This window comes from Oncorhynchus gorbuscha, unplaced genomic scaffold (genome assembly GCF_021184085.1).
Source record: "Oncorhynchus gorbuscha isolate QuinsamMale2020 ecotype Even-year unplaced genomic scaffold, OgorEven_v1.0 Un_scaffold_6280, whole genome shotgun sequence".
In the NCBI taxonomy this organism is placed as follows: Eukaryota; Metazoa; Chordata; class Actinopteri; order Salmoniformes; family Salmonidae; genus Oncorhynchus; species Oncorhynchus gorbuscha.
This window is the reverse complement of record NW_025745453.1, coordinates 2501-21820: the sequence shown is the minus strand read 5'-3', so window position 1 is coordinate 21820 and position 19320 is coordinate 2501. Positions and strand designations below refer to the sequence as shown.

The window sequence follows — 19320 nt, the reverse complement described above, 5'->3', positions numbered from 1 at the left end:
GTGTGGTGGTGCAGGGGGGAGGTGGCAGGCAGGTGCAGGTGCAGAGTAGTAGGGTATAAGAATAATAAGAAGTGAAAGAAAGAAGAATAGTAAAGGGTGGTTAAAGAAGAAGACAAAATAAAAGAAGTTGCAAAAAGGTGCGGTGCAGGTGCAGGTGCAGGTGGGGCAGGTGGCAGGTGGTGGGGTGGTGCAGGTGCAGGCAGGCAGGTGGCAGGTGGTGCAGTGCAGGTTGGTAGTGCTGGTGTGGCGGTGCGGTGGTGTGGTGGTAGGTGGTGGCACGGCAGCAGGTGGGGTAGGTAGTGGTAGTGTTGGTATCACTACTACTAATGTAGAGTGGTAGTGTTGGTATCACTACTACTAATGTAGAGTGGTAGGGTTGGTATCACTACTACTAATGTAGAGTGGTAGTGTTGGTATCACTACTACTAATGTAGAGTGGTAGTGTTGGTATCACTACTACTAATGTAGAGTGGTAGTGTTGGTATCACTACTACTAATGTAGAGTGGTAGGGTTGGTATCACTACTACTAATGTAGAGTGGTAGTGTTGGTATCACTACTACTAATGTAGAGTGGTAGTGTTGGTATCACTACTACTAATGTAGAGTGGTAGTGTTGGTATCACTACTACTAATGTAAAGTGGTAGTGTTGGTATCACTACTACTAATGTAGAGTGGTAGTGTTGTTGTCACTTTACTAATGTAAAGTGATGAGGTTGGTATCACTACTACTAAACTACTAATGTAGAGTGGTAGTGTTGGTATCACTACTACTAATGTAGAGTGGTAGTGTTGGTATCACTACTACTAATGTAGAGTGGTAGTGTTGGTATCACTACTACTAATGTAGAGTGGTAGGGTTGGTATCACTACTACTAATGTAGAGTGGTAGGGTTGGTATCACTACTACTAATGTAGGTAGTAGGGTTGGTATCACTACTACTAATGTGTTGGTATCACTACTAATGTAGAGTGGTAGTGTTGGTATCACTACTACTAATGTAAGTGGTAGTGTTGGTATCACTACTACTAATGTAGAGTGGTAGGGTTGGTATCACTACTACTAATGTAGAGTGGTAGTGTTGGTATCACTACTACTAATGTAGAGTGGTAGTGTTGGTATCACTACTACTAATGTAGAGTGGTAGGGTTGGTATCACTACTACTAATGTAGAGTGGTAGGGTTGGTATCACTACTACTAATGTAGAGTGGTAGTGTTGGTATCACTACTACTAATGTAGAGTGGTAGGTTTGGTATCACTACTACTAATGTAGAGTGGTAGGGTTGGCATCACTACTACTAATGTAGAGTGGTAGTGTTGGTATCACTACTACTAATGTAGAGTGGTAGGGTTGGTATCACTACTACTAATGTAGAGTGGTAGGGTTGGTATCACTACTACTAATGTAGAGTGGTAGTGTTGGTATCACTACTACTAATGTAGAGTGGTAGTGTTGGTATCACTACTACTAATGTAGAGTGGTAGTGTTGGTATCACTACTACTAATGTAGAGTGGTAGTGTTGGTATCACTACTACTAATGTAGAGTGGTAGTGTTGGTATCACTACTACTAATGTAGAGTGGTAGTGTTGGTATCACTACTACTAATGTAGAGTGGTAGTGTTGGTATCACTACTACTAATGTAGAGTGGTAGTGTTGGTATCACTACTACTAATGTAGAGTGTAGTGTTGGTATCACTACTACTAATGTAGAGTGGTAGGGTTGGTATCACTACTACTAATGTAGAGTGGTAGTGTTGGTATCACTACTACTAATGTAGAGTGGTAGTGTTGGTATCACTACTACTAATGTAGAGTGGTAGTGTTGGTATCACTACTACTAATGTAGAGTGGTAGTGTTGGTATCACTACTACTAATGTAGAGTGGTAGTGTTGGTATCACTACTACTAATGTAGAGTGGTAGTGTTGGTATCACTACTACTAATGTAGAGTGGTAGTGTTGGTATCACTACTACTAATGTAGAGTGGTAGTGTTGGTATCACTACTACTAATGTAGAGTGGTAGTGTTGGTATCACTACTACTAATGTAGAGTGGTAGTGTTGGTATCACTACTACTAATGTAGAGTGGTAGGGTTGGTATCACTACTACTAATGTAGAGTGGTAGTGTTGGTATCACTACTACTAATGTAGAGTGGTAGTGTTGGTATCTGAGGAAAATCCTGACCCAAACGATATCTGATCTCCCACTGTTGTGGTATTGAGGTGTGTGTGTGTGTGTGTGTGTGTGTGTGTGTGTGTGTGTGTGTGTGTGTGTGTGTGTGTGTGTGTGTGTGTGTGTGTGTGTGTGTGTGTGTGTGTGTGTGTGTGTGTGTGTGTGTGTGTGTATAATGACCCTGTATAATCTCACCTGCAGTGACCGTATCCTTCTCCTTGGCGTTCAGCTCCTCTACCTCCGCTCTCCTCCGCAGCTCAAACCTCCTGGCATGTCCCTCTCTGGGCTTCCATAGTTCCTGTAACAACAATGGTTTCTCGTTGTCGCCCATCGCCCGTAGACACTCCGTCCTCCACCCCCCTCCTCCTCCCTGTCCTACTCCTTCGCCCTCTCCTCCCTCCTGACCTCCACCTCCTCCCCCCTCCAGCTGACCTATCACGTCGCAGAGGACGTAGGAGTGGGCGGAGGCTTTGTTCAGCGAATAGCGTTCCAGCGCCTCTTTGACCAGTTCCTGTGCGCTGGACCGGGGCGTGGCGAGGACGGACTTGTAGTTGGCGCCCTCGCAGATCTCATCTCCGAAGATCTTCAGGACGCCGGGGGCGGAGCTCTGGGTGGAGAGTTCCGCGGGGTCGTCACGGGGACGGTCGTCGTCGGGGGGTTCAGTGACGGAGCGGCGGTCTCGGGAGGTGTGGTCGGCCGGGGGACGATCCCGGTAACTCAGAGTCCGGTACAGAACCTACCAGCAGGAGGAGGTTAATAAATAGGGGCGGGTGGGTGTGGTGTGTGTGTGTGTGTGTGTGTGTGTGTGTGTGTGTGTGTGTGTGTGTGTGTGTGTGTGTGTGTGTGTGTGTGTGTGTGTGTGTGTGTGTGTGTGTGTGTGTGTCTGTATTCTACCTGCGTGAATGTTCTGCTCTGGCGTTTGAGACGGCTCTTGGAGGGCAGCGACATGGAGGCCCCGAGGTGAGGGCGACCCATAGAACATGATGACGACTGGACCTGCTAGTACTGGAGAACTACACACACACACACACACACACACACACACACACACACACACACACACACACACACACACACACACATAGAACGGGTCAGGTTAGTTATGGCAGTGATCAGGTAAAACAGACAGACTATGGAAGAAAAAACTAGAAGCCTAACCACCCAGAACTAAGATAAGGACAGTGTGTGTGTGTGTGTGTGTGTGTGTGTGTGTGTGTGTGTGTGTGTGTGTGTGTGTGTGTGTGTGTGTGTGTGTGTGTGTGTGTGTGTGTGTGTGTGTGTGTGTGTGTGTGTGTGTGTGTGTGTGTGTGTGTTTATGGTTGTGTTATGGTTGCAGTATGTTGTGTTATGATTGTAGTATGGTTGTGTTAGGTTATAGTAACATTATAGTATGGTTGTGTTAGGTTATAGTAACATTATAGTATGGTTGTGTTAGGTTATAGTAACATTATAGTATGGTTGTGTTAGGTTATAGTAACATTATAGTATGGTTGTGTTAGGTTATAGTAACATTATAGTATGGTTGTGTTAGGTTATAGTAACATTATAGTATGGTTGTGTTAGGTTATAGTAACATTATAGTATGGTTGTGTTAGGTTATAGTAACATTATAGTATGGTTGTGTTAGGTTATAGTAACATTATAGTATGGTTGTGTTAGGTTATAGTAACATTATAGTATGGTTGTGTTAGGTTATAGTAACATTATAGTATGGTTGGGTTTAGGGTGCAGTATGTTGTGTTATGGTTGAAGTATGATTGTGGTGTTACCTTGACGCTGTAGACTGGTGTCTCCCTGGTAGAGAGGCTGGGGTACTGGATGAGGAGATAGGACAGGGGTAGGGTGTGGGAATAGGGTGTGGGTAGGTTTTGGGAGTAGTGTATAGGGGTTAGGGTATAGGGTTTAGGGTATTGGGGTTAGGGAATATGGAATAGAGTATAGGGGTTACGGAATAGGGTTCAGGGTATAGGGTTTAGGGAATAGGATTTAGGGTATTGTGGTTAGGGAATAGGGTTTAGGGTATAGGGGTTAGGGAATATGGAATAGAGTATAGGGGTTATGGAATAGGGTTTAGGGTATAGGATTTTGGGTTTAGGGTATAGGGGTTTAGGGTAAATGGGTTTAGGGTATAGGGTTTAGGGTATTGGGGTTTCGGGTATAGGGGTTTAGGGTAAATGGGTTTAGGGTATAGGGTTTTAGGGTATGGGGGTTTAGGGTATAGGGTTTAGGGTGTAGGATTTAGGGGTTCGGGATGGTGGGGTTTAGAATGTAGGGGTTTAGGGTATAAGGGTTTAGGGTGTAGGGTTTTAGGGTGTAGGGGTTTAGGGTGTAGGGGCTTACAGGTTGAGGGTATAGGGGTTTAGGGTACAGGGTATAGGGGTATCGGGGTTTAGGGTATAGGGGGTCAGGATGTAGGGGTGAGGGTGTAGGGGTTTAGTGGTTTAGGGTATAGGGTATAGGGGTATAAGGGTTCAGGATGTAGGGTATAGGGGTATAGGGGTTTATGGTATAGGGGTCAGGATGTAGGGGTGAGGGTGTAGGGGTTTAGTGGTTTAGGGTATAGGGGTCAGGATGTAGGGGTGAGGGTGTAGGGGTTTAGTGGTTTAGGGTATAGGGGTCAGGATGTAGGGGTGAGGGTGTAGGGGTTTAGTGGTTTAGGGTATAGGGGTCAGGATGTAGGGGTGAGGGTGTAGGGGTTTAGTGGTTTAGGGTATAGGGGGTCAGGATGTAGGGGTGAGGGTGTAGGGGTTTAGTGGTTTAGGGTATAGGGGGTCAGGATGTAGGGGTGAGGGTGTAGGGGTTTAGTGGTTTAGGGTATAGGGGGTCAGGATGTAGGGGTGAGGGTGTAGGGGTTTAGTGGTTTAGGGTATAGGGGTATAAGGGTTCAGGATGTAGGGTTTTGGGGTATAGGGGTTTAGGGTATAGGGGGTCAGGATGTAGGGGTGAGGGTGTAGGGGTTTAGGGTACAGGGTATAGGGGTATAGGGGTTTAGGGTATAGGGGGTCAGGATGTAGGGGTGAGGGTGTAGGGGTTTAGGGTACAGGGTATAGGGGTATAGGGGTTTAGGGTATAGGGGGTCAGGATGTAGGGGTGAGGGTGTAGGGGTTTAGTGGTTTAGGGTATAGGAGTTCATGATGTAGGGGTTTGGATGTAGGTCATATGGGTTGAGGAGGGATCCTTATCACATCAGTCTTTCTCTCCTTAAGCTGGGGAGGCAAGAACAGGGAAGGAGTCTTAAAATCAACACACACACTGCACAATCAACTGGCTGTAGTCTACACTGTACACTGTACACTCAACTGGCTGTAGTCTACACTGTACACTGTACACTCAACTGGCTGTAGTCTACACTGCACACTCAACTGGCTGTAGTCTACACTGTACACTCAACTGGCTGTAGTCTACACTGCACACTGTACACTCAACTGGCTGTAGTCTACACTGTACACTCAACTGGCTGTAGTCTACACTGTACACTGTACACTCAACTGGCTGTAGTCTACACTGTACACTGTACACTCAACTGGCTGTAGTCTACACTGTACACTCAACTGGCTGTAGTCTACACTGTACAGTCAACTGGCTGTAGTCTACACTGCACACTCAACTGGCTGTAGTCTACACTGCACACTCAACTGGCTGTAGTCTACACTGTACACTGTACACTCAACTGGCTGTAGTCTACACTGTACACTCAACTGGCTGTAGTCTACACTGTACACTCAACTGGCTGTAGTCTACACTGCACACTCAACTGGCTGTAGTCTACACTGCACACTCAACTGGCTGTAGTCTACACTGTACACTGTACACTCAACTGGCTGTAGTCTACACTGTACACTCAACTGGCTGTAGTCTACACTGTACACTCAACTGGCTGTAGTCTACACTGTACACTCAACTGGCTGTAGTCTACACTGTACACTCAACTGGCTGTAGTCTACACTGTACACTCAACTGACTGTAGTCTACACTGTACACTGTACACTCAACTGGCTGTAGTCTACACTGTACACAACTGGCTGTAGTCTACACTGTACACTCAACTGGCTGTAGTCTACACTGTACAGTCAACTGGCTGTAGTCTACACTGTACAGTCAACTGGCTGTAGTCTACACTGTATAGTCAACTGGCTGTAGTCTACACTGCACACTGTACACTCAACTGGCTGTAGTCTACACTGTACACTCAACTGGCTGTAGTCTACACTGTACACTGTACACTGTACACTCAACTGGCTGTAGTCTACACTGTACACTCAACTGGCTGTAGTCTACACTGTACACTCAACTGGCTGTAGTCTACACTGTACAGTCAACTGGCTGTAGTCTACACTGCACACTCAACTGGCTGTAGTCTACACTGCACACTCAACTGGCTGTAGTCTACACTGTACACTGTACACTCAACTGGCTGTAGTCTACACTGTACACTCAACTGGCTGTAGTCTACACTGTACACTCAACTGGCTGTAGTCTACACTGCACACTCAACTGGCTGTAGTCTACACTGCACAGTCAACTGGCTGTAGTCTACACTGTACACTCAACTGACTGTAGTCTACACTGTACACTGTACACTCAACTGGCTGTAGTCTACACTGTACACTCAACTGGCTGTAGTCTACACTGTACACTCAACTGGCTGTAGTCTACACTGTACACTGAACTGGCTGTAGTCTACACTGTACACTCAACTGACTGTAGTCTACACTGTACACTGTACACTCAACTGGCTGTAGTCTACACTGTACACTCAACTGGCTGTAGTCTACACTGTACACTCAACTGGCTGTAGTCTACACTGTACAGTCAACTGGCTGTAGTCTACACTGTACAGTCAACTGGCTGTAGTCTACACTGTACAGTCAACTGGCTGTAGTCTACACTGTACAGTCAACTGGCTGTAGTCTACACTGTATAGTCAACTGGCTGTAGTCTACACTGTACACTCAACTGGCTGTAGTCTACACTGTACAGTCAACTGGCTGTAGTCTACACTGCACACTCAACTGGCTGTAGTCTACACTGCACACTGTACACTCAACTGGCTGTAGTCTACACTACACACTCAACTGGCTGTAGTCTACACTGCACACTGTACACTCAACTGGCTGTAGTCTACACTGTACACTCAACTGGCTGTAGTCTACACTGTACACTCAACTGGCTGTAGTCTACACTGTACACTGTACACTCAACTGGCTGTAGTCTACACTGTACACTCAACTGGCTGTAGTCTACACTGCACACCCAACTGGCTGTAGTCTACACTGTACACCCAACTGGCTGTAGTCTACACTGTACACTCAACTGGCTGTAGTCTACACTGCACACTCAACTGGCTGTAGTCTACACTGTACACTCAACTGGCTGTAGTCTACACTGCACACTGTACACTCAACTGGCTGTAGCCTACACTGTACACTCAACTGGCTGTAGTCTACACTGTATAGTCAACTGGCTGTAGTCTACACTGTATAGTCAACTGGCTGTAGTCTACACTGTACACTCAACTGGCTGTAGTCTACACTGTACACTCAACTGGCTGTAGTCTACACTGTACAGTCAACTGGCTGTAGTCTACACTGTACACTGTACACTCAACTGGCTGTAGTCTACACTGTACACTCAACTGGTTGTAGTCTACACTGTACACTGTACACTCAACTGGCTGTAGTCTACACTGTACAGTCAACTGGCTGTAGTCTACACTGCACACTGCACACTCAACTGGCTGTAGTCTACACTGTACACTCAACTTGAAGTAGTCTACACTGTACACTGAACTGGCTGTAAACTAACCCACTAAACTAACCCAACTAAACTAACCCACTAAACTAACCCACTAAACCAACCCACTAAACTAACCAACTAAACTAACCCAACTAAACCAACCCAACTAAACTAACCCAACTAAACCAGACCACTAAACTAACCCAACCCACTAAACTAACCCACTAACTAATCCAACCCACTAAACCAACCCAACTAAACTAACCCACTAAACCAACACAACTAAACCAACCCACTAAACCAACCCACTAAACTAATCCAACCCACTAAACTAACCCAACTAAACCAACCCAACTAAACTAACCCAAATAAATCAACCCAACTAATCCAACCCACCTAAACTAACCCACTAAATTAACCAACTAAACTAATCCAACCCACTAAACCAACCCAACTAAACTAACCCAACTAAACCAACCCAACTAAACTAACCCACTAATCTAACCCACTAATCTAACCCACTAAACAAACCCAACTAAACTAACCCAACAAAACTAACCCACTAAACTAACCCAACTAAACTAACCCAACCCACTAAACTAACCCACTTAACTAATCCAACCCACTAAACCAACCCAACTAAACTAACCCACTAAACTAACCCACTAAACCAACCCAACTAAACTAACCAACTAAACCAACCCAACTAAATCAACCCAACTAAACTAACCCAACTAAACTAACCCACTTAACTACTCCAACCCACTAAACCAACCCAACTAAACTAACCCACTAAACTAACCCAACTAAACCAACCCAACTAAACTAACCCACTAAACTAACCCAACTAAACCAACCCAACTAAACCAACTAAACCAACCCAACTAAATCAACCCAACTAAACTAACCCAACTAAACTAACCCAACTAAACTAACCCACTAAACCAACCCAACTAAACTAACCCAACTAAACTAACCCACTTAACTAATCCAACCCACTAAACCAACCCAACTAAACTAACCCACTAAACTAACCCAACTAAATCAACCCAACTAAACTAACCCACTAAACCAACCCAACTAAACTAACCCAACTAAACCAACCCTACTAAATCAACCCAACTAAATCAACCCAACTAAACTAACCAACTAAACTAACCCAACTAAACTAACCCACTTAACTAAACCAACCCAACTAAACTAACCCAACTAAATCAACCCAACTAAACCAACCCAACTAAACTAAAACTAACCCAACTAAACCAACCCAACTAAATCAACCCAACTAAACTAACCCACTAAACTAACCCAACTAAACCAACCCACTAAACTAACCCAACTAAACCAACCCAACTAAACTAACCCATACATTATGAACTCGTGTCAGAGTTTGCGCAGTCTGGTTGTCAATAGCAACCGCCAAGGCAAACAAAAAAAAAAGAAAAAAGGCTCGTAGTTAAAACCTCGGATTTAATCCATGCGAGCTGCACCTCGGTGTAAATACCCTGGACTCCGTCTCCACTCACGGCCGCTGATGTTATTTACATTTACAGCCGGTAATAATAGGAAACATTTTCAGGTTGTAACACAAGGTGTGTGTGTGTGTGTGTGTGTGTGTGTGTGTGTGTGTGTGTGTGTGTGTGTGTGTGTGTGTGTGTGTGTGTGTGTGTGTGTGTGTGTGTGTGTGTGTGTGTGTGTGTGTGTGTGTGTGTGTGTGTGTGTGTGTGTGTGTGTGTGTGTGTGTGTTGCCCCTCCTATGATTTAACTGTGTGTGACCAAGATGTTGCAACACGTCCAAGAAAATCAAATGCGTCTCTTTAAAAATGGTCTCGTGAAAGGCTACATAATAATCTAATAGTCTAATTCAGGAACTGAATATCATTCTGATATCCTTCTACGAGACAGTGTTACCTGGTTGGTTAGAATACAGTAATGTGTGTAGACAGTGTATAGTAACACCACTCACGTTGTCTGCAGTGTCTGCGTTCATACGGTGCACACCGGAGAAACCCCGGACCTCTCTTCATCCCGTGTGCAACCTATGGAATCGACTGAACCGTTTAAATCTCCTTGGAATATGGACCGGTAACGGAGTCGCTTTGACAGTCACTCGGTAACTTCCTCCTCGTTAATTGTTAAGTGAAACGTTTTTTCTCCTCCCCGTTCCACTCGCGCGCCTCCACGGATTGATCGAGCCCTCTCTGTTCCTCTGGCGTCTGCATTCCACACCAAACCGGGGTTACGAGCGGTGACGGAAACACACGAGCTCACTCACCGGGAACCTTTCGGTTCGCTCTGGGTTTGGGTGGGGGTGGGTGCACCTGCTGATGCGCAAAGTGTGGACACCACAGGTCTCCGTCTGGCGGACACGCGCGGCGCGGGCACGATGTAGGGCCTGTAAAGGTGAGTTGCGTGTGGTTGGAATTACTGAACACCTCTTAGAGCTTGGTGGTGTCATCATGGGCGTCATAAAACGTAACGATAACGTCATAAAACGTTCGATGCGTCTTCAGAAAGATTCGAAAGCTCTTGACCCCCCTCATCGATTTGCTTCATAGCATATTAAAGTCATCAATGAATTACCGTACGGTATTGAATGTTTGCTCAAACCAACAGGGCACTGGCCACCTGAATCTGAAGGCGGCGGAGCAGCAGACTGAACTTAATGCAGTGAAACGGCGCCCTCTGGCGGATCATAAAGACTGGTACAATTAGAGGGCCCAGATACACTAATGGACCGGACGGACGTATGTGGACACCGGCTCGTAGAACATCTCATTCCACAATCATGGGTGTTAATATGGAGGGTCCCTCCTTTTGTCCATAACAGCCTCCTCTTCTGGGAAGGCTTTCCACTAATGTTGCCATTGCCTATAACAGCTTCTTCTGGGAAGGCTTTCCACTAGAACATTGCTGCTATAACAGCCTCCACTCTTCTGGGAAGCCACAGATGGGAACATTGCTGCTAGTCCACTCTTCTGGGAAGGCTTTCCACTAGATGTAGGAACATTGCTGTTGGGGACTGGCTTCCATTTAGCCACAAGGGCATTAGTGAGGTCGGGCACTGATGTTGGGGGGCGATTAGACCTGCAGTCGACGTTCCAATTCATCCCAAAGGTGTTCAGTTCAAATGGTTGAGGGCAGGGCTCTGTGCAGGCTAGCCAAGTTCTTCCACACTGATCTCAATAAACCATTTCTGTATAAACCTCAATTTGTGCACAGGGGCATTGTCATGCTGAAACAGGAAAGGGCACACACACAGAACAGACGGACGGACGGACGGACGGACGGACGGACAGACAGACAGACAGACAGACAGACATCATAATAACCACAGTAGACTGAATCTCACTGATATAAAACCTTGTTATTAAAATAACAGACACATAGAAAACACATCATCATCATCATCATCATCATCATCATCATCATCACAGTAATATTAAATCAAACATTTTGACAAGTAGAATCGTCAGGTGTGTTACTGCTTGGTGGAAACAAAACCCTGCTCTCTGTAGATGGTAGTCCAGCCCAATGACCAGCTCCACAGAAACACTTATAGCATTATAAACACTTATAACCACTACGTATGGAGTAGTAATGCAGGCTGTTATAGAGCTCCTATGAAGAGGGTGAAGAGGGTTTATAAAGGCCCGTGGTTCGGTGTAGAAAGTGGGAGTGACTTATTTACATTAGAAAACACATCCATGGCAACGTCTGAGGCAGTGTTGTGGCAGTAGAGAGACTGACTACTACCCTTATTAAATATTTATAACATGTTTATAACATACTTATGTCATGGTATAACAGGTGTGGTGTTGTGGCAGTAGAGAGACTGACTACCCTTATTAAACATCTATAACATGTTTATAACATACTTATGTCATGGTATAACAGATGTGGTGTTGTGGCAGTAGAGAGACTGACTACTACCCTTATTAAATATTTATAACATGTTTATAACATACTTATGTCATGGTATAACAGGTGTGGTGTTGTGGCAGTAGAGAGACTGACTACTACCCTTATTAAACATCTATAACATGTTTATAACATACTTATGTCATGGTATAACAGGTGTGGTGTTGTGACTAGTTAGAAACATCTATAACTGATAACTACCCATGGTATTAAACATCTATAACATGTTTATAACATACTTATGTCATGGTATAACAGGTGTTGGTGTTGTGGCAGTAGAGACTGACTACCCTTATTAAACATCTATAACATGTTTATAACATACTTATGTCATGGTATAACAGGTGTGGTGTTGTGGCAGTAGAGAGACTGACTACCCTTATTAAACATCTATAACATGTTTATAACATACTTATGTCATGGTATAACAGATGTGGTGTTGTGGCAGTAGAGAGACTGACTACTACCCTTATTAAACATCTATAACATGTTTATAACATACTTATGTCATGGTATAACAGGTGTGGTGTTGTGGCAGTAGAGAGACTGACTACCCTTATTAAACAGACTCTCAGTGCCGGAGACCAGTTATTACCTGTTCATAACAAGTCTTTTACAGTTCTGTAACATGTTAACCTGTCTATATGCTCTAAAACATGGCTGATCTATGAGATACATAATACAGATCTGACAAACGTATGGTAGCTCTATCGATGACACCTCTATGACACCTCTATGACCTGTCTATGACCTGTCTATGAACAGTCTATGACCTGTCTATAACCTATCTATGATCTGTCTATGACACCTCTATGACCTGTCTATGACACCTCTATGACCTGTCTATGACACCTCTATGACCTGTCTATGACACCTCTATGACCTGTCTATGGTCTGTCTATGACCCGTCTACGAAGTGTAATAACCGTCCGTTATAAGGGCTGGAGAACACCAGTCGGTCTGTGGCAGTAGAACACTCTGTTAGTCCTGCTCCCTACTGACACTCTGAAACCAACCATTGTTTGTAAACAGAGGTTCTTCACGAGTCTATACATCGATTGGCTTAATATGTTTAGTTTTGAGTGTTGATTGTTTGTGCATTTCGTCCTGTGGCCACAAGGGGGACGAGCTAAATTACAGACTGCAGCATTAAGAGCAGTCTATACCATCCCAAACTGGTGATCAACCAGTTTCCTATTCAACCAGTCTCCTATTCTGACACGTGATTGGTCAGCGTACGTCTCCTATTCTGACACGTGATTGGTCAGCGTATGTCTCCTAGTCTGACGCGTGATTGGTGGTCAGCGTGTGATTGGTCAGCGTCGCTAGTCTGACACGTGATTGGTCTGCTCCTATTCTGACAAGTGTCTCCTCCTAGTCTGACGCGTGATTGGTCAGCGTACGTCTCCTAGTCTGACGTGTGATTGGTCAGCGTACGTCTCCTATTCTGACACGTGATTGGTCAGCGTACGTCTCCTAGTCTGACAAGTGATTGGTCAGCTGTCTCGTCTCCTGTGATTGGTCTGCGTGTGATTGGTCAGCGTACATCTCCTATTCTGACGCGTGATTGGTCAGCGTACGTCTCCTAGTCTGACACGTGATTGGTCAGCGTACGTCTCTCCTGATTGGTGCGTCGTCTCTGTCTCCTAGTCGTGATTGGTCAGCGTCGTCTCCTGATTGTCTGACAAGTGATTGGTCAGCGTACGTCTCCTAGTCTGACGTGTGATTGGTCAGCGTACGTCTCCTAGTCTGACGTGTGATTGGTCAGCGTACGTCTCCTAGTCTGACGTGTGATTGGTTAGTTGTTGTCAGCCAGTTCATTGGTCAGTGTCAAACTGACTCATCGTTTGATTGGTCAGCGTCTCCTAGTCTGACGTGCTGAAATAGAATAATAACAACAAACTGAAACACGTTTAACAACAACTGAAATAGAATAATAACAACAAATCGGAATCACAACAACAACAACAACAACAACATATTAACCACATGAATCAGGAACGCCGGTTTAACCACGGAGAGGAGAAGAAACAACAAGACGCGACAGAGGAGACGAGGTATCTATTCTAGAGAGCAGTGGAGGGAAGGAGGGGCAGGGTTCTGGTACCCTAGCTCATTTAGGGCATCGCCATAGCAACAGAGCGAGGGTTCTGCGACAGGCGGAGATTCTAACTCAGGGGTTCTCCCGCATATCAAAAGAAAGTAGTGCGCTATATTGGGAATAGGGTGCCATTTCTGAATCTTGAGGGGGGCAAGGGGGCGGGGGTTTTGGGGGGCTCAGAATACTACAGGATAGTGTGCTCCTACAGCAGAGCACATACATGTTACATACATGTTACATAGGCCTATGTGTTTTAGTGTTACATCCGTGTTACAATACTGTCTGTGTAAACACAGAAGTCCGAGGTCGGGGGGGTCACTGTGGTCACTGTGCTATAAAACACAGCAGTGTGAGGTCGGGAGGTCACTGTGTCAGGGTCAGGAGGTCACTGTGCTATAAAACACAGCAGTGTGAGGTCGGGAGGTCACTGTGTCAGGGTCAGGAGGTCACTGTGCTATAAAACACAGCAGTGTGAGGTCGGTGGGGTCACTGTGTCAGGGTCAGGAGGGAAGGGCTTTCTCCTGCTGTCAGATCAGTGGTTGGGAAGGGCTTTCTCCTGCTGTCAGATCAGTGGTTGGGAAGGGCTTTCTCCTGCTGTCAGGGCAGTGGTTGTAAAGGGCTTTCTCCTGCTGTCAGATCAGTGGTTGGGAAGGGCTTTCTCCTGCTGTCAGATCAGTGGTTGGGAAGGGCTTTCTCCTGCTGTCAGGGCAGTGGTTGTAAAGGGCTTTCTCCTGCTGTCAGGGCAGTGGTTGGGAAGGGCTTTCTCCTGCTGTCAGATCAGTGGTTGGGAAGGGCTTTCTCCTGCTGTCAGGGCAGTGGTTGGGAAGGGCTTTCTCCTGCTGTCAGGGCAGTGGTTGGGGAAGGAGGCTTTGTCCTGGAATAGGACAACATAATAAGATCAGATTTATAATAGTATTGATGACTTTCCTGCTGTGTGAAGGGCAAACATGGTTGAGACATATAAACAGGGCAGTGGTTGTCAGAGGGCTTTCTGCTGCTGTCACCTAATAAAGGACATCAGAGGGCGAAGGGCAGGAGAGGCCATGTCCTGGAATAGGACAACATAATAACATACAGATTTATAATAGTATTGATGACATTCCTCTCAGTTCCTCTGAGAATAACCAAAGACACTATTGAAGTGAGCAAACATATTGAGACATATAAACCTTATAACATCCCTACTGTCTGTTTCTAAACCATCAGAGGGGCCTTCTAGACCCAGGTCACCTAACTAACCCAGTGGTTCCTGGGGACCCAAAGGGGTCAAAATGTCTGACCTAACCCAGGTCACCTAACTAACCCAGTGGTTCCTGGGGACCCAAAGGGGTCAACATGTCTGACCTAACCCAGGTCACCTAACTAACCCAGTGGTTCCTGGTCCTGGGGACCCAGAGGGGTCAACATGTCTGACCTAACCCAGGTCACCTAACTAACCCAGTGGTTCCTGGGGACCCAAAGGGGTCAACATGTCTGACCTAACCCAGGTCACCTAACTAACCCAGTGGTCGAATATGTGGACAACTACAAATACCTAGGTGTCTGGTTAGACTGTAAACTCTTCTTCCAGACTCACATTAAGCATCTCCAATCCAAAATTAAATCTAGAATCGGATTCCTATTTCGCAACAAAGGCTCCTTCACTAATGCTGCCAAACATACCCTCGTTAAAACTGACTATCCTACCGATCCTCAACTTCGGCGATGTCATTTACAAAATAGCCCCCAACACTCTAAATTGGCTGCAGTCTATCACAGTGCCATCCGTTTTGTCACCAAAGCCCCATATACCACCCACCACTGGGACCTGTATTCTCTCGTTGGCTGACCCTCGCTTCATACTCGTCGCCAAACCCACAGGCTCCAGGTCATCTATAAGTCTTTACGAGGTAAAGCCCTGCCTCATCTCAGCTCACTGGTTACCATAGCAACAGCCACCCGTAGCATTTGTTATATTGTGTTATTGACTGTACGTTTGTTTATGTGTAACTCTGTTGTTTGTGTCGCACTGCTTTGCTTTATCTTGGCCAGGTCGCAGTTCTAAATGAGAACTTGTTCTCAACTGGCCGACCTGATTAAATAAAAGTGAAATAAATCAAATAAAAAATGAAATGACTGAACAAATGAACAACAAACAGCACAGCAAGTGAAAGAAATAGGTTTTGACATTTACTAATAATATAATATATATAATATATATATATATAATATAATATAGTCATAATAACTGCAGTAATAATAATACTATTAAAAAGAGTAATACTAGTTCTAAAAAGTATAATAATAATAACTAGACTGGAATGTAATAATAATAATGGTAATAATAATAATGGTAATAATAATAATGGTAATAATAATAATGGTAATAATAATAATGGTAATAATAATAATGGTAATAATAATAATGGTAATAACAATAATAGTAATAATGGCTGTATTAGGGTAATACCTTCACTAGACTGGAATGTAATAATAATGGTAATAATAATAATGGTAATAATAATAATGGTAATAATAATAATGGTAATAATAATAATGGTAATAATAATAATGGTAATAATAATAATGGTAATAATAATAATGGTAATAATAATAATGGTAATAATAATAATGGTAATAATAATAACAATAATAGTAATAATGGCTGTATTAAGGTAATACCTGCACTAGACTGGAATGTAATAATAATAATGGTAATAATAATAATAGTAATAATGGCTGTATTAGGGTAATACCTCCACTAGACTGGAATGTAATAATAATAATGGTAATAATAATAATGGTAATAATAATAATGGTAATAATAATAATGGTAATAATAATAATGGTAATAATAATAATGGTAATAATGGCTGTATTAGGGTAATACCTCCACTAGACTGGAATGTAATAATAATAATGGTAATAATAATAATGGTAATAATAATAATGGTAATAATAATAATGGTAATAATAATAATGGTAATAATAATAATGGCTGTATTAGGGTAATACCTTCACTAGACTGGAATGTAATAATAATAATGGTAATAATAATAATGGTAATAATAATAATGGTAATAATAATAATGGTAATAATAATAATGGTAATAATAATAATGGTAATAATAATAATGGTAATAATGGCTGTATTAGGGTAATACCTGCACTAGACTGGAATGTAATAATAATAATGGTAATAATAATAATAGTAATAATGGCTGTATTAGGGTAATACCTCCACTAGACTGGAATGTAATAATAATAATGGTAATAATAATAATGGTAATAATGGCTGTATTAGGGTAATACCTCCACTAGACTGGAATGTAATAATAATAATGGTAATAATAATAATAGTAATAATGGCTGTATTAGGGTAATACCTTCACTAGACTGGAATGTAATAATAATAATGGTAATAATAATAATGGTAATAATAATAATGGTAATAATAATAATGGTAATAATAATAATGGTAATAATAATAATGGTAATAATAATAATGGTAATAATAATAATGGTAATAATAATAATGGTAATAATAATAACAATAATAGTAATAATGGCTGTATTAGGGTAATACCTTCACTAGACTGGAATGTAATAATAATAATGGTAATAATAATAATGGTAATAATAATAATGGTAATAATAATAATGGTAATAATAATAATGGTAATAATAATAATGGTAGTAATAATAATAATGGTAATAATAATAATGGTAATAATAATAATGGTAATAATAATAATGGTAATAATAATAATGGTAATAATAATAATGGTAATAATAATAATGGTAATAATAATAATGGTAATAATAATAATGGTAATAATAATAATGGTAATAATAATAACAATAATAGTAATAATGGCTGTATTAGGGTAATACCTTCACTAGACTGGAATGTAATAATAATAATGGTAATAATAATAATAGTAATAATGGCTGTATTAGGGTAATACCTCCACTAGACTGGAATGTAATAATAATAATGGTAATAATAATAATGGTAATAATGGCTGTATTAGGGTAATACCTTCACTAGACTGGAATGTAATAATAATAATGGTAATAATAATAATGGTAATAATAATAATGGTAATAATAATAATGGTAATAATAATAATGGTAATAATAATAATGGTAATAATAATAATGGTAATAATAATAATGGTAATAATAATAATGGTAATAATGGCTGTATTAGGGTAATACCTTCACTAGACTGGAATGTATTAGTAGTACAATCAGGAGAAACACCTTCACCATCTGTCATTTCTAGACTACTCTACCACGCACACAACACTACACCGGAGGGTTACACAACTAACTTTACATCCTGTCTGTCCAGGACACATAAACCAGTGATCAACATCCTGTCTGTCCAGGACACATAAACAAGTGATCTACATCCTGTCTGCCCAGGACACATAAACCAGTGATCAACATCCTGTCTGTCCAGGACACATAAACCAGTGATCAACATCCTGTCTGTCCAGGACACATAAACTAGTGATCAACATCCTGTCTGTTCAGGACACATAAACCAGTGATCAACATCCTGTCTGTCCAGGACACATAAACCAGTGATCAACATCCTGTCTGTCCAGGACACATAAACCAGTGATCAACATCCTGTCTGTCCAGGACACATAAACCAGTGATCAACATCCTGTCTGTCCAGGACACATAAACCAGTGATCAACATCCTGTCTGTCCAGGACACATAAACCAGTGATCTCCCCATGTTTCTATGGTTCTATTCTCATCTCTCCATGTTGCTATGGTTCTATTCTCATCTCTCCACGTTGCTATGGTTCTATTCTCATCTCTCCACGTTGCTATGGTTATATTCTCATCTCTCCACGTTGCTATGGTTCTATTCTCATCTCTCCACGTTGCTATGGTTATATTCTCATCTCTCCACGTTGCTATGGTTCTATTCTCATCTCTCCACGTTGCTATGGTTCTATTCTCATCTCTACACGTTGCTATGGTTCTATTCTCATCTCTCCACGTTGCTATGGTTATATTCTCATCTCTCCACGTTGCTATGGTTATATTCTCATCTCTCCACGTTGCTATGGTTCTATTCTCATCTCTCCACGTTGCTATGGTTCTATTCTCATCTCTCCACATTGCTATGGTTATATTCTCATCTCTCCACGTTGCTATGGTTATATTCTCATCTCTCCACGTTGCTATGGTTCTATTCTCATCTCTCCACGTTGCTATGGTTCTATTCTCATCTCTCCACGTTGCTATGGTTCTATTCTCATCTCTCCACGTTGCTATGGTTCTATTCCCATCTCTCCACGTTGCTATGGTTATATTCTCATCTCTCCATCCCTCCTTTCTTGACATCACAAGTCCTCTCCTTCCTTCAACGTCCCGTGA

General features: G+C 42.7%; 2 protein-coding genes across 2 annotated transcripts in view; both read right to left on the bottom strand.

Annotated features, from left to right (window-relative positions):
• Positions 1-2375: 2375 nt before the first annotated feature.
• LOC124019055 (ras-associating and dilute domain-containing protein-like) lies at positions 2376-3128 on the bottom strand (the record flags this gene model as incomplete). The annotated part of the gene is made up of 2 exons (XM_046334414.1): positions 3075-3128; positions 2376-2916 (listed from the first exon to the last, which is right to left on the bottom strand). Coding segments are annotated over exons 1-2 (595 nt in total), but the record flags the coding sequence as incomplete, so codon positions are not given.
• Positions 3129-17733: 14605 nt separating this feature from the next.
• The window catches only part of LOC124019056 (monocyte to macrophage differentiation factor 2-like), a 3494-nt gene continuing 1907 nt past the window's right edge, over positions 17734-19320 (bottom strand). Inside the window, exon 2 of the mRNA XM_046334415.1 lies at positions 17734-19320. This exon is cut by the window's right edge and continues 236 nt beyond it. The gene's annotated coding sequence lies outside the window, so the exon portion shown is untranslated.